The sequence below is a fragment of the Montipora foliosa genome, chromosome 6, assembly GCF_036669935.1.
Source record: "Montipora foliosa isolate CH-2021 chromosome 6, ASM3666993v2, whole genome shotgun sequence".
NCBI lineage: Eukaryota > Metazoa > Cnidaria > Anthozoa > Scleractinia > Acroporidae > Montipora > Montipora foliosa.
The window spans coordinates 37011860-37026859 of NC_090874.1; the positions used below are offsets into that span (position 1 = coordinate 37011860).

General features: G+C 41.4%; 2 protein-coding genes across 2 annotated transcripts; one reads left to right on the forward strand and one right to left on the reverse strand.

Moving 5' to 3' along the window:
* The first annotated feature begins 2482 nt into the window (after positions 1-2482).
* On the forward strand, positions 2483-7203 carry LOC138005491 (uncharacterized). Its single transcript, XM_068851708.1, has 4 exons — positions 2483-2563; positions 3456-3752; positions 4257-4374; positions 6120-7203. The coding sequence occupies exons 1-4, from the start codon at positions 2483-2485 to the stop codon at positions 6602-6604; spliced, it is 981 nt and encodes a 326-aa protein (XP_068707809.1). The 3' UTR covers positions 6605-7203.
* A 6158-nt stretch (positions 7204-13361) lies between these two features.
* LOC138005492 (integrase/recombinase xerD homolog) lies at positions 13362-14534 on the reverse strand. Its single transcript, XM_068851709.1, has one exon. It carries the CDS (start codon positions 14532-14534, stop codon positions 13362-13364), a length of 1173 nt encoding a protein of 390 aa, XP_068707810.1.
* Between the last annotated feature and the right edge of the window lie 466 nt (positions 14535-15000).

Consider the following 15000-nt stretch of genomic DNA (forward strand, 5'->3'; position numbering starts at 1 on the left):
CTTGATCCTGATTGCTTAACAGTTGCTTTTAGTTGCTTATCCAGAGGCAAGCGAAGTTGCAAGAGAATCCTCTTAAGAATAGATAGGGAGTCCCAGGTGCATTTGTCCCTCCGTACGGGTTGTTTTGGGTCCTAGTTCCCGACATTGGTTCTACCAACGGGCTAATGTTGCAAACTTTCTCAATGAATAAATACTTGTAAGAATGTTGTTGCTATCGAACGAATATTTTCAACGATGAGTTACTATTGGGGGTCCCTCGGAAAAGTATCCGAGCGTTTCTTTTCGGGAGGCGAACCTACGACCTCCCGATTATCAATTCGGATGTTTTACCACTGAGCTTAATAGGAGTGGGGAATTAGGCATCAATCTGAATGAGTTGACAATTATCCTTTTGTCCTGCATAGGGACTGAAATTACCGAAAAGGCGTGCGTTCTCTGCTAGATAGAATTAAAGCTAGATGTTGACCGCGGGTAGATGAAAGCCAGACGTGTTGCTATTTGTTGGTACGTTATTGGTGGTTGTTATGACCTGTTATTGCTTAAGTAGCAAGCGGGATCCAAGCCGTTTCCGAGCAGTCCACGCATTTTGATTGCGGCGGAAATTAACTTTGCATGATTCCAATAAAAAAATTTGTAGGCGCTCCAAAACGCAACGCGAAAAATATTTGAAAAGCATGTTATACAGTAGAATTCACTGATGTTCCGGCCCACAAACAGAAGTGTGGAAGGACCATCTTCCTCAACCCCTTTTGTCCTTTAGGCCGTGATTATTCTTGTTCAGTATATTTAATCTCAATGTGCCCTCGTGCAATTATAAGGATTATTATATTCACCGTGCCCGTATTTTAAAAATTTTCACAACCAAGACAACAAGCTAATATTTTATAACAGTCGTATAACGAGGAAAAAAGAGAAAGAAAGAGAGGGAAAAAAACGGTTAAGTTGGCGATAAGTATGAGCGGATGCTAAACGGGAAAGAAGCGACAGAAGGAGAAGAAAGAAAGAGCACCGAATAAAGAGAGGAATTTATAAGCGGTGACGAGAAGTTGGAAGCAAAGAGCAAGCACCACCCGGAGGGTGCGGGGGGGCGGTACTCGATGTATCCCTGGTTGGGAAGGTGCGGCGCGGCGACGGCCCCTCATACACTGACCCTGTTTAAGGAACAAATATCTGCTCGCTGATTTTTCCTACCCACTTTAAGACAGAATTCCGATTTTTGATGACCCACCCTGTTTAAAGACATTTAACCCAGTTTAAGACAAAAATTCATAAATCGATACCCTGAGTAAGAGCAAAAAATGATAAATTGGATTACCCTGTGTCAAGACAACATCCCGAAAAAACATACCCTGGCTGGCCGCACGCCCCCATTAAGCCCTTATAAGGGACGTTACCCCCCCCCCCCTCAATCCCTTCCTGGGTGGCGACGAGAATAACAAGTCAAGAGCAACGGGAAATAGACTGAAATTAAAAATTCCTAACCAATGACTCCAATAGTTTCAAATAGATGGCGCGTGTGCTTGGGCAGTTCCCTTCAGATCCATTACCTACGAACAAACATTCCCTATCAGTGACTCGAAAAGCTATTCCACCTTAGCCATGGAATGTCATTTAGTGGTAGTTCCAGCCTGGGTTCGAAATCCTCAACCTCCCACAACGAGCTTGCCTTAACTGATTCCCTCTATAAAATTGGCATGTTCGCTTCCTTTTGGCTGAAAAAATAGTGGTTGTAAAATGGGTGGAAAAAACTGTTTTTGGTGGTCATTAGCAAACGCTAAAAAGGTAGTAGGACAATATATAGAGGAGGACCATGGATGACTCATGGATTACATCATTGACTCCATATTCTTGACATTTCGGTAAGACCCAAAGCAACCTAACTGGACAGCTCAAAACCACTCTTATATCAAAAATTAAAACCTAGTGGCTTTTTGGCAGCGTACAACTACAATGGCAAACTTCTTTTTGAATGCAGAGGGAACTTCTGGTGACATTACCCCGTCCTTGTGTTACTTCAAGGAATCCCTAAGAGCAAGCAAATTCTAGTATTTGTGTGTACTTTTAAATGTCTCAACGTTCTAGTTACTTTGGATAGGATTGGAATCTCTGCCAAGAGCTATTCTGGTAGAATAAGTTTTTTAAAAGGCATTTGCTTTTTTTCTTTGTGCAGTTCTATTTTACAGCTGCCATATTCCAGAAAATGTCAATAGAACATTCATAAGTCAAGTATTGTATCTTACGGCCCCAGGCGTACCTTTTTTTACGAGTGATACCTCATTTTCAATTCTGGTAGTCCATATGTTGTAACACATCAAAAGTAGCTGACCCTCAAGTTTTGTAATTTTGACAAATTCATATTTTGTTTTGACACCAGACAGTAAGTAATTAGTGCTATATTGTTCGAGTTTGCTTCTTTCAAATGTTGCGTCAAAGTCAACACCTTTTTAGTGCGCCTCTCGTTAATTCCATTGTAACTGTGATAATGACATCTGAAACGCCAAATCCCTTCGGAATGTGTGGTTGGATTTCTTGCTCTGATGGTTTTTCTCAAGTTTTTGCAAAGGTAAATCTGCTTCTATTCCGATTGTTTAGACTAGATAGGTCAAATATATATGCATTGCACAATAGAACGAAATAAAGCGGTTAGCAACATCATGCCCAAGTTAGTTGATCAACTTAATGAGTTGCAAAGCTCTGAAGCTACAAAACAGTCCAGGCTTGAACGGAATTCAAATCCATGACAGGTTGCAGTTGCGCTTTCAACTTGCACCAACTCCGAGCTGTCCACTTGCCAGTTCTATGAACATCGGACATTCCCAATTCCTCCTTATAACAATTACGACGGGATAACACATTCCCTGATGAGACAGACAGACCAGCGAACAATATTCTGCGCGAACTGTCCTTCAGTTTTCAAACGTTCCGCAGTGTTTATTCGAAGAGGGTCTTGGCGAGGTCTCGGATTCTTATTCGTCACCAGTGAAAAGGCCGGGAACATGCTTCCCTCGTCCTATTCCTTTTGTAAGTCTGTCAATATTTCTATATCCATATAAACAGGAACAATACGTTCACATGATGTTCATCCTATAGGTCGTCAAGAATATGTGTAAAAAAAAGGCAGGATATACGATAAATTATATGAAATGGATTCCGTTCTCTTTTCCGGTGTCTTTTCCGTGCTTACGGCAACGCTAGCTGAGTCTTTTCTACACGATACAAACGAGAAAAGATAACGTAAGGAAAAAAAAATAGCTTAAAGCTGGGTCGGATCTTTACATTTAAGCGTGGGAAATTTCAACAATATGAGGAAATGATTACTCAGCTGGTTTGTATTTGTGTAAAGGCCCAAGTCGTTTCGATTCAATTCGGATTCAACGCAATCTCAGAAGAGCATTGCCATTGTAGATTGGCCACAAGAGTTGAAAGTAAAATGGTTTTATGCTTGTTTAATTAAGGCAGAACACCTTGAAAACGGAGAGACCCAAAACAGCCCGCATTTGCAATATGGAAACTTCACCGAATCTTTCTTTCGTGTGCTGAATATTTCCCAAGTTTTGGTTTTCTCCAAGTTTGAGGATTATTTCCAATGTGCTATCGAATGTGTCGTCAACAAAGCGTGCTTCTCCTTCAATTTTGGCATCCTGGCTGACAACGGATCTGGTGGCCATATTTGCCATCTCCTAGCTTCGGATAAGTACAACCATTCCAACCATTTTGTACCAAGCGAAGAATTGCATCACTTCTCCTTTTGGGTAAGTCGAGTGAACATATCAATTCTGTACAATTAACTTATGAGACCATATCAAAAGACAAATTTTACATTACAAAAAAGAAAAGAAAACCTATATATGTACAGCTGCAGGTTTTCACTGAGGTGACGGAAGGCTGTACATACGAATTCCGTCACCTCTCGGGTTCTGTTTTTGTTCCCGCCCGAGAGAGGAGAGCGTGCTCCCTTTCCGAAACAACGGCTGGTATAAAAGCCTTACTACGCACAGTTGCATTTCATGAGAGTAAAGATAGCACCTAAAATTGCACTCTCGTAGATATTTCTGTCCAATAAAAACAACAACACTGTTAATGGTTGTTGTTAAAAGAATTAGTCTATTAAGATACGGCGTCGAGAAGAGAAAACTTAAGGCTTAGTAAGAGTTTCGCTCTCATAAACGCAGTTTCAATGAGTAGAAGAAACTTCCTGCAGATTGACCCTTTTTCAGTCCTAGAACCTTTAATTCCTTTTTTTTTTTTTCTTCTAGAGCCCATGCGAAAGCTTTCCTTGTCAAAACGGTGGTACATGCCACCCAGAATACGAGACAAATTCATACCAGTGTGAATGCGGTGAGGGAGGAAAAGGAACACATTGCGAGACAAAAAGTAAGTGCAGCCGGAAAGCAAGAAAAACGTATAGAAGGAGGAAAACATATCTACTAGTTTAAGTTCTTCAGTATTTCGCCTGATGGGAGTTTTTTGGTAAATACGAGGAGTTTTAAACCTTTTTGTAATTGTGGACTCAGAGCAACAGATGAGGGGAAAGGTCAACTTGTTTTGTTTAACATCCTGGAATTCAGCGTTCTCGTTACCAAGGATCGCTAAATAAATATTAATATGTTTATTGGTAATAAAACTATAAACTGAAGACAATCGTCCTTTAACTAAAAGAGATGTGAAATGTTAACCCCGATGAATGACATGAAGAGATTTATTTTCCGAAGGTGACTCGGGGATACTTGGAAAAAATCAGAATGCTTGTGGCAGGAGTCGAACCTACGACATTCCGCTTACTGGTTCGGCTCCAACCTCGTTCCCAGGGTCTCTCTTCTCTGCCTCCATGTCGTTGAGAAAAGACCCTGGTTCACTCTGGTCACGTGGCACTCGTCAACAAACATTTTCCCACTAGGGTAGTGTTTTCGTTATATTTTGATTCCGCAACTAGGCGAAAGAGTATTCGTTTTGACAAGGCATTTTTAAATAAGTGATCTTTATCTTACAATGTAAGTATCAAAAAGGTCAAAAGAGCGGATGTTTTTATACCCACAGGAAATGAATTCCCGTACAAGCGGTCAACCTAAATACAAGAGCTTTCGTGATCGACAAGACAACTTCAAAAGTTCCATGTAGGGCCTCGATTGACGTTCACAAAAAAAAAATGATTTCGTTTAGTAGCTAAAGCTGCTTCTCCAGAAAAACACTAACATAAAAGAATACACCAAGTACTACGTTTGCTTGATAAAAATGTCTCTTTTATTTTACCGAGGCTAAAAATATACACGCTATGAAAGCGCTGTGCAGTGGTAAAAAATATCTTAACGACATCGACGATTTACACGAAGGTTAAAAATATAAATATCGTAAGTCAAAACGGTCAACTTCGCTGTTCAAGATTGCGACTTTAGAAATCACGTTATTAAACATTCGAAAGAAACGAAAATCAAGGAACAAAATAAAATACCTGCACATGTCAATACAGTTTGATTTGATGATTTGAGGTCGATACGTGACATGAAAACTTAAATAACAACACACCGGTTGATCGCTGAACATGTTTGTTTCCCACGGATAAACGTTTCGCTTGTTTTCTTGCACGACACAATCTTCTTTCCTTTAAAATTGTCGAGAAACTATTAGCATTCTTCGTTGATCCGGACCTTCACACGGGTGAAAACTTAAATAACGCGAGGATATTTTCCGTGGTGTCCGATCGATTTGACCACTTTTGCCTTTCACGTCGAATTCCATATGTGTAGTACATAAAATATTGCCGTCAAAAGTTATTTCGATGGTCATCTGGCCACAAAATCAATTGCGTGCTGATTCCATTCTTTGCAAACGTCGACATGGCCTACATTGCCTCCCATCCCCTAACACACATTTGGTGAAACCTTCCAGATTCTGGCAGACACGTGAACAGAGTGAACCAGGGTCTTTTCTCAACGACAATGGAGGCAGAGAAGAGAGACCCTGGGAACGAGGTTGGTTCGGCTCGTCACCAAGTCACCATCGAAAAAGCGATTTTTTCAGAAAATTGTCTGTCTGTATGGACTCAAAAAATGTTTCAATCAAGTTTTTTTCATAGAGAGACACTTCCCGCTCAAAAATAAAATAAAACTTCTTTTCTTCAGTATGGCAGAAAATCAACACAGACCCAGTGTGCTTTGGGGCCGCTGACGATTCATTCGGAACCTTCGAAATTCACAAGCCAGGAGACATCTATAGATTGAAGCTGATCCATCGCTCTGGCTACTTGAACTGTATTAGCAAGATAACCTCTGCCACAAAATGGGGCTGTGAGAGGCATCCCAGTAAATTAAATACCCACATCACTGATCACAATAACGTCCATCTTTTTCCATTTAGCGGTACCGTTGAATTTGAGGATCATCTTTATTACGAACTGCCCGGTTTTCATGAAAATTCTGCCGAGATCGAGTTTGATTCCATTGTTACTCCTTTGTTTGCGACCGCTGGTCAGCAATTTAGAGTCTGGTATGGTGAAGATTTGACAAATTTGACCGAGCAAGACAATGTAGGTCAATCCTGCATTGATGTATACGGGGTTTCCAAGTTGAAGGAGACTAGGCTATCTTGGAACATTATAAATCGATAGGATTAACTCACGAACATTACACGTTTTAATTGCTCTTTGCTTGCAAATATGTCATTTGTAACCCTCACAAAAATGCATTGTTCTCCCTATGCATTATTTTGGCGATTTAAGTATGAGGAGGTAGACATATTCGGTCTAGTATAGTCCAAGTTTTTTTTGGAAAACGAAGGCGGTCCTTTTTGTTAGCTTTCGTTTTTTTTTTTAAGGGCACCGTCTTACAGCCACAAACTTTCTTACTTAATATGTGAAATAACAATTTTAGTAGCCAGTATTAGTTCTAATGTCAACTTTTTACGTTGTGCAGCTACCTATCATTTCATTTAAAGTCTTCTCTGGTTGCTCTTTTCCGTCTTCTCTTCTACCTTCGGAAATAAATCGGGCCAAGACAAAATCCAGCTGCTTGTCGTACATTTCATTTAGATTATCGTTTATAAACGTCTCGCCATTGTAACTCTTTGGATTGGAAGTGCTGTTTCGTTTCTCTCAGCCTATCACTGCCTATTTACAAACAAGACCGACTCGGAAATTCAACCAGTGATTACCTAGGAGAACGCTAGCTGGAGTCCGGCCAAAATAGGGCTATCAATCTCGCCCCTTTCCTATCCTGAATGGTTAATGACTATTTTTGTGAATAGTATTTGCCTAAGTACAAAATCAACTGGACTTTGATGGTTTCATCTTCATCGTAAAACTAGTCAGATTTGACAAATGAGAGCTTATTGAATAATTAGTAACACTGGATGCCGATGATCTGATCGATGCCGGACATTGGAAATATTCGTCTTGATATTTTGTCGTACAGACTTGTGATTAGCTAATTTATTTACCATGAATTTGTTATTCGTACATGTCACATAGTGCTTACTTAAAAGTGCATTTTGAACTTTGAGTTGATTGACACATACAATTCACAGCCACTTCGGCAAACAAAAAATGGACTACATGTCTTCCAAATACTTAAGGGGTCAAACATGTACTGATACTTGAATTCCACCCCGACGCTTATGTTTTGACGGTACGAATAAGTCATTTTATGGATGGTTGTCTGTACAAACACCCATTTTTTAGCCAGCTTTTAGATATACTGCAGGTTGCTGACAGGTCTGTAGTTCTTGTGAAATAGGTATGGGCTAGGCTTCTTCAGCGGTTGAAGGACGACCGCGCACTTCCAGTCATCAGCATGCAATTTCCATTCCCATCGGTAATAGGACGCCAAAAATAATCGCAGCGATCACAAAAGATGTCGACATGTTCTGTAAAGTGCAACTTTTCTTTGCACTGTTGTTGATGAGCTTTTCCGTAAGGGCATTTAAGTTGCTAAACAGAGGAGGTGATGTTGGGGCGTGGTAAACGGAGTAAGATGATAGGCCTTGTGCCGTGTTTTCGAGATTGGAGTCAATTTGAATGGCCTCAATTTTCTGAACAAGGAAGTTGCCGGTTGATCACCAGTTTAACGCACATAATCATTGACATGGGAGGTTGGTGGGGGGGGGGGGGGGGTGGGGCTGTGGCGGGTTACAACGTTTTATTATTCTCCCCGGTTGGGAGCTTCTTCACATCGAGCTTCATTCATCAAAGCCTTCGCATTGTTCGTTTTCACTTTGCACTCCAACATAGAACCGGTACATCGCCAGTTCCCCTCAGCTCAGTGGGTATTTTGTTTCATGTCAATTGAAAATGCAAAGACGCGAAAAATTCCCTTTTTGTCTACATGATGTGTTTCTACAGTTCATTAGCATTCCTATTTTTCAATTCAATTTCCGGACAAGGGCCACGGCATCATCAGTTTATGAGTGACAAACTGATTAAATACACTACCATAAAGATGGTGGATTGGTGTGTTAAAGTAAATAATGCCTTCTTTGCAATGAACGGATATAAAGCCGCGGCTACACGATGCGAATTTTTTCTCGCGCTGTTGATGCGATTTTTTCAAATTTTGTCGTGTCGCCAGCGCGCAGTGAAAATTACAAGTGTAGCCACGCTTGCACTGGCGACGCGACAGGTGAAAAAATCGCAAGAAAAAAGACGCCAGCAGTTGAAATTTTCGCGACAAAATCGCAGAGATAGTTGCCCGTGTAGCCACCCTACAACTTTTTGCCTACGCTTGCGACGCGGCTAAAGATTATTTAGCCAAGGAATGTTAATGTATAGAAAGCCATAACTTTCTTATGTGGTCATTCGTTATTACATGATGTGGTTTCACCATTATGTGATGTGGTTTTATGGTTATGTGATGTGGTTTCATCATTATGAGATGGGGTTTCACCATTACGTGATGTGGTTTCATCATTATGAGATGGGGGTTTCACCATTACGTGATGTGGTTTTGTCATTATGTGAGAAAACATGAAAACATGGTGTCTTAGGTCTTTCATCAGTATCTGTTTATTACAGATGGTGCACTTTTCTTTAACTTGCGATTTGTTCTGTGGAAGGATGCTACTGTGCAAAGGTTCTTCTGTATTGGTCGCAAGTACAGTTTGAATTGTGATCCAACATTTGCCTTGAGATTCTTTCGCAGTCCAGGAACAGTTCAAAGGCTTTAATTATTGCAACCCGAAACACAATACATAATCTCGAATCCTACTGATTCCTTTAACTGTGGAAAGCCTTTGATCTCACTATCGTCGCCTTTGTCGCCACACGTTATCGTCTCCAACACATCATGCTCATCATCCTTTGATTCTAAGTCAAGTTTGATTTTCTTCATGCCGAGTCCAGCATGGAACAGGACTTGTTTGTCTGTAGACGAGGGAATTCTGCTCTGATATCGATCGGCTACACAAATGAAACTTACCGTCCAAGACCATTTCGTAACTGCCTTTCTCCCTTCTACTACTTCTGCTACGTCCACTGAAAAGAGCCATACGTTCGCTAAGAACATTTGCAGCCATCGAAGGATGATCTTTTTCAGCGTTGGCACAAAGGCCACAAACACGAAAGACGATCCCCAATCGTGAGACACACTAAGACAACGAAAGCTCCTTCAATCAGACAACGCTGAAACTTTTTCAGGCTCGATACGTTGCGCTGGCAAAATTTTGGAAATAAAGACTCCAACCTTTATAGTACCCTAAGGATCTTCCTCCATCACTTGTTCCTGGTTATGGGTTATGTAAAATCCTCACTCTATATATGGACACACAATGATGATTCACTGCTTCCAATTTGTCGTTTGGGGCGGTGAAGACTGGGTACTAAGGCTTGGCACCGGCAGTGATGGTAAGTTAAACACCATAGCACATGACCCCTATGACAAAACCACAACACATAATGAAGAAACCACGAACACGCAACGAAGAAATGACAATTATGCCGAAACAGGATCATCATAACGATGAAACCACATCCACGTAATGGTGAAAGCCCATCACATAATGGCAAAACACATAATGACAAAACCACACCACGTAATGGTGAAACCACATCACATAAATGGTGAAACCACGATCACATAATGGTAAAACCACATCACATAAATGATGAACCCACATCACATAATGGTGAAACCACATCACATAATGGTAAACACCACATCAACATAATGATGAAACCACATCACAATAATGGTGAAACCACATCACATAATGACCAAAACCACATGACGTAATGGTGAAACCCCATCAACATTTAAAATTTGATGAAACCACACTCACGTAATGGTGAAACCCCATCGCATAATGAGGAAACCACATCACAAATAACACATAAAAACCACCATCACATAATGGTGAAACCACATCATTTAATAACGAATGACCAAAAAAGAAAGTTATGGCTTTCCATATTAATTTATCAGTACCCCAGTCGTCTTGAAATAGTTTGATCGCCAAAACTTGTGACAAGTGTAGCCACCCTTCGCGCGCAGGCTACGCGACAAAAATGTGAAAAAAACTCGCATCGTCGCCAGCCCATAGCAAAAATAGCTTGTGTCAGCCGCGGCTTTAGGGAATGCGCTTTGGACCTTAAATATTCTGACAGAATAGTCTAGGCGCATATGTACGAAAGTGAAAAGGTCCCGTGGGCATTTTTTTGCTGTAACGCGAGATACTTCCATTAGATGTTTTTGACGGGGACCCTAAGGAAAAAGGAAAATACCATGTTGCCAGTTTTGCAACCTGCCCTGGGGCTTGTGTAGGAGATGTTTTAGAACCCCTCCCCCCCTCCCCCCCCCCCCCCCCCCCCCACCTCCCTTTAGGAGCCATGCCTGAAAAACGAGGCTAGGGAATAAAACGCATTCTAAAATCGTTTAATTATGACACAAATTGTCCGCCAAAATAGCAGGAGAGCACGTAAATCGATGTTGCCCGTAAATATCATGAACCACATACCTAAGCTCCCTACTCACTTGATTGGTCACGTGGCATTGGAAGTGATGTTAGTTTACAAAAATAGCTTTTGAACATTTCGAGCGTCTTTCGACATCATCTTTACTGCTGCATAAAACCTTAAACAACATGAAATAAATGCTAATGTTCTAGTGTCAAACTACTACTCCGCTTCCCGCTTTTGCTGTTACAAGAGGGTCACGTAAACTTGAAACCATGACACATGCCTTCTCAGGTTACCCCGGCGGGTAGCTGACTCAGTATTTGTAGACAACAGAAAAAAATCTTACAATCATTCCACACTCATCATTAGGCATGACACCATGCTTTACAATTTTGAATGCAGGCAAAGGCCATCAAAACAATCATTGTCGGTCCCGAAGGAGGACTGTTATCATCTTAGAGATGGGCCCCTATCAACCGGCCCAAAAAACCCTCCAGTGATGGACAGGAAAGATCTTGATCACTTGATTCTTCGTGCCTTGTGTAGTTGTTCACGTTCGTCATAGGCGCAACTTAGAACAATTGGGGGATTTTATCGAAGACAGCGGCGTTGATCTTTACTGGATTGAGGCTAATCTACATGGCCCTAAACAACTGTGAAGCAAATGATAGATTGTAATCATTTTTTCAAAAGAGGTCAAGCAAAACCCACATGGTTACACTTCAAGCTCTGTTTGCCATGTATCAGTTATGCTTTTTTGTCCATCAAGAGCCATAATTTTCTAGAGCCGTCTCCAGAAACGTTGCACAAGATCTCCGCCAAGCGCTTGCGTCAAAATTGTAAAGAAGTGGGGTGCAGAAGGCGCACATGCGAAAATGGTTGAAACCATCCAGTCTTTAGAGGTCATTACGCGGATAAAGACATTTGATTACAGCCATGACAAGATTCAAGAATTTCAAGTGCGTCGCCAGTTGCATTGACAAAATGGTTATGAATATAATGTTGTTTATATCAGCCAGTTTAGATAGGAGTGGAGACTAGCTTCATCATCTGACTGTGCTTAAAATCGTTAACAAAGTATTTTTTTTTGCGAATGATTGCCTAATTACCACCTGTACCTCGAAGAAATGGAGGTCTTGCTAAGTCTGCCCCCCCGAAAATTTATGAAGCAATTCCTACGCGAAAATTGGGTCGTAAAAAGAGAACTAAGGGCATATCTGTGCAATCGGAGTTTGAAAATGCTCCTTAAGGATCTACAATCGGGAAAGATTGAAAAAATGCCAAGTGGATTGGTTGGGACAACTTTGAACCCAAAAACGCTTTCGATGTTAAAGTTTTTTTTTTTATTATAATAAGGTATTTCTGTTTATTTACAACCATACCGTTTCCTTTCACAAGATATCACGAAAGGCCTTCTTTTTTTGCTACGAGGATAAATGTCGAAAACAATCACTAAATTATCGCGAATTTTCTATAATAAAAAACTTGAATCAGAAATCAAAACTCTACGCGTTAGCAGCACACACCAGGTCTATTCCTTAGTATGTGGCTAGAAATTTTCTTCTCATTTTTTCTCTCCGGCTGCGCTTCAGCCATTCGATAAAGGCCAGTCCTTCGTGCTTCTCAAGTTGCTTCGTTTTTTTTTTCTTTTCCTCCCTTCATGCCCCAGTGCTCAAAAAGGGAGTCCTGGAATTCGTGCGACAGAAAAGGCCACCGAGAAAACTTCACTCGGCCAACCCGCCATGTTTACAAGAGAACATTTTAGGCGGTCCCAGTCCTGGCATGAAACCATCTCTCAACTCTGTCTCGAGAAGATCAGGACACGCACCGGACGTTTCTTTATGCCTGTAGAATCACGAAAGGGAAGGTGGAAATGTCGATTTATATTCTAATTCGCTACCCCGCTCAAACGAATATAAAACATTTATCATGTAACAAGCAACCTCAATTGGGGTGTGTCAACACGAGCCGTGTGCGACCCTCTTTATTATGCCTTCATCAACAGAATGGATGGAAACAATACAATAAACAGAATGAAAACCCAGAAATGCACAAAATTACAGCAAGAAAAACAATCCAACAAAATGATCTAAACTATGCTCGTATAACAATCAATCAGTAAAGATACAAAACGTGCTAAACCTTTCGAGTAGCAGCATGCAAAAAACAACGTGTAAAAGAAGCCCCTGATCACTGGGTATTTAATTTTGAGGGCGTAGGGACGGTCGTAGGACGCGAATGAATATAAATGAGGACAACTCGAATATATATAGCCTGGCGCTAATGAAGCGACAAAAAAAAAAACAGCATACCATGTAACAGCCCAAAGAAAAGGTTACGTAACCCATGATAAATACATTTATATTCTAATTCGCTACCCCGCTCAAACGAATATAAAACATTTATCATGTAACAAGCAACCTCAATTGGGGTGTGTCAACACGAGCCGTGTGCGAACTAAAAGAACGGGAAATGCGGAAAATTAAATACCCAGTGACAACGAAACCGACAACAATGAATGAACACTATCCTTAATGTAACCGTCTTTTGCCTTGTCTGATTTCCAACGGTCGTGTCTTTTAAACAATCTGTCAGGCACTCGAGCATTAGCAGCAGCAGAGGCACCTCCGGCCCTAAGGCTATGGAGACCATAGTCTTGCTTGGGAAGGCCGATGGAATCGAAAGCACTAAGCACTATCTCCCGCGCTCTAGTATAAGACAGAGGAACAGACCCGCGCAATTTATAGGTTCCGGTACTGCGAAGAAAAACGACAGGGCGAAAAATGAATTCTTCACTGTCTGCTGAAAAAGAAGCGGCCGCAAAATATCGTTGAACTAATAAATAAGGACATGTATGCTTGAAGGTCTTAGCGATAACAACCCAAGCCCCGTCCCTGTAAACGTCAGTCTTACTTCGATGAACAAAGACTCTCATAAAAGAATCTTCAAACTGAAAGTCACACCTGCGTAACTGAACCAACTCGTTAAAGCGAAAAAACCCTGCATAACCCAAAAGACACAAAGTAAGCACACGTAAGTCAGACAAACTAGCTGAAGACGATCCATACTTAGAAACTAAAAGCTGAATAGCCTCGGGGGTCACCGGCTCTTTCTTTTTAACAGGGACACTGAGAAGCCTCTTAGCAGATTGTATTAAAGGTAACACTAACGAGGAATTACAGGGGTCGGGTAGACCTGCCAAATCGTGCACCCACTTGAGCCCATAATGGACTTCGTCAATAGTACTGCAAGAAGAAGATTCTTGAATCAAGCTAAGAAAGAACAATGAAACGTGCACACTAGAAGCGGGAAATATAACAATTTCATTAAACTGAGAGGCCCATTTCCTCCACGTATTGAACCCCTTTTCATACTTCCTCGCGGTACTAACGGCTTTGGATTTAAGAAGAACTGCGGGTAGATCTTGAACCAGTGCCCGGAGTCGCCCGTCTTCAACCTGTTGAAAATTAGGCTGCAAGGCATCTTTGAGAACTTCTACGAGGATAAGAAGAAAAACATATGGCAAAAATACCTCAATACACGCACTGGGAGTCAATACAGCAATATGCCCCTGGCCAGATGGAAAAATATTTAAGGCCGAGTGAGCCAACTCAAAAAACCACGGTAAACAAGCCACTCGGCGAGTTAGTTTCATGCGAAACGAGGACAAATAACCCGACGAGCGGAATTAAAAACGCACGGGCCAGCATAAAGCCACTCGGCTTGAGAAAACTAAGGAACCTTAGTGCCAATTCTGACTGCCAACACCGCGCTGTTAAACCTATCTGAACCAATGAGTGAATCTTTGTAACACCCGAGGGCAAAAATCCCTGAGGGGTCGGGAAAATGAATGTACTCAAGGACATACGGTTGAAAATGAATTGCATTTGCGAACAAGAAAGGCCAAAACACGTTAGACGGCCAATAAGGGACGACTAAAGTACCAACCGCACCACATACAAGGAGATGTTGAACCACCCTAGAAATGCAGTGGACGGGAGGGACTAGCCAATTATTCTCTTCATACCAGGAGATTGAAAAAGCGTCAACAGCTTCAGTGCCGGGTACGCGAAACCTAGAATTGAATCTGGGAAGATGGGCGTTGGCTGCATTCGCGAACC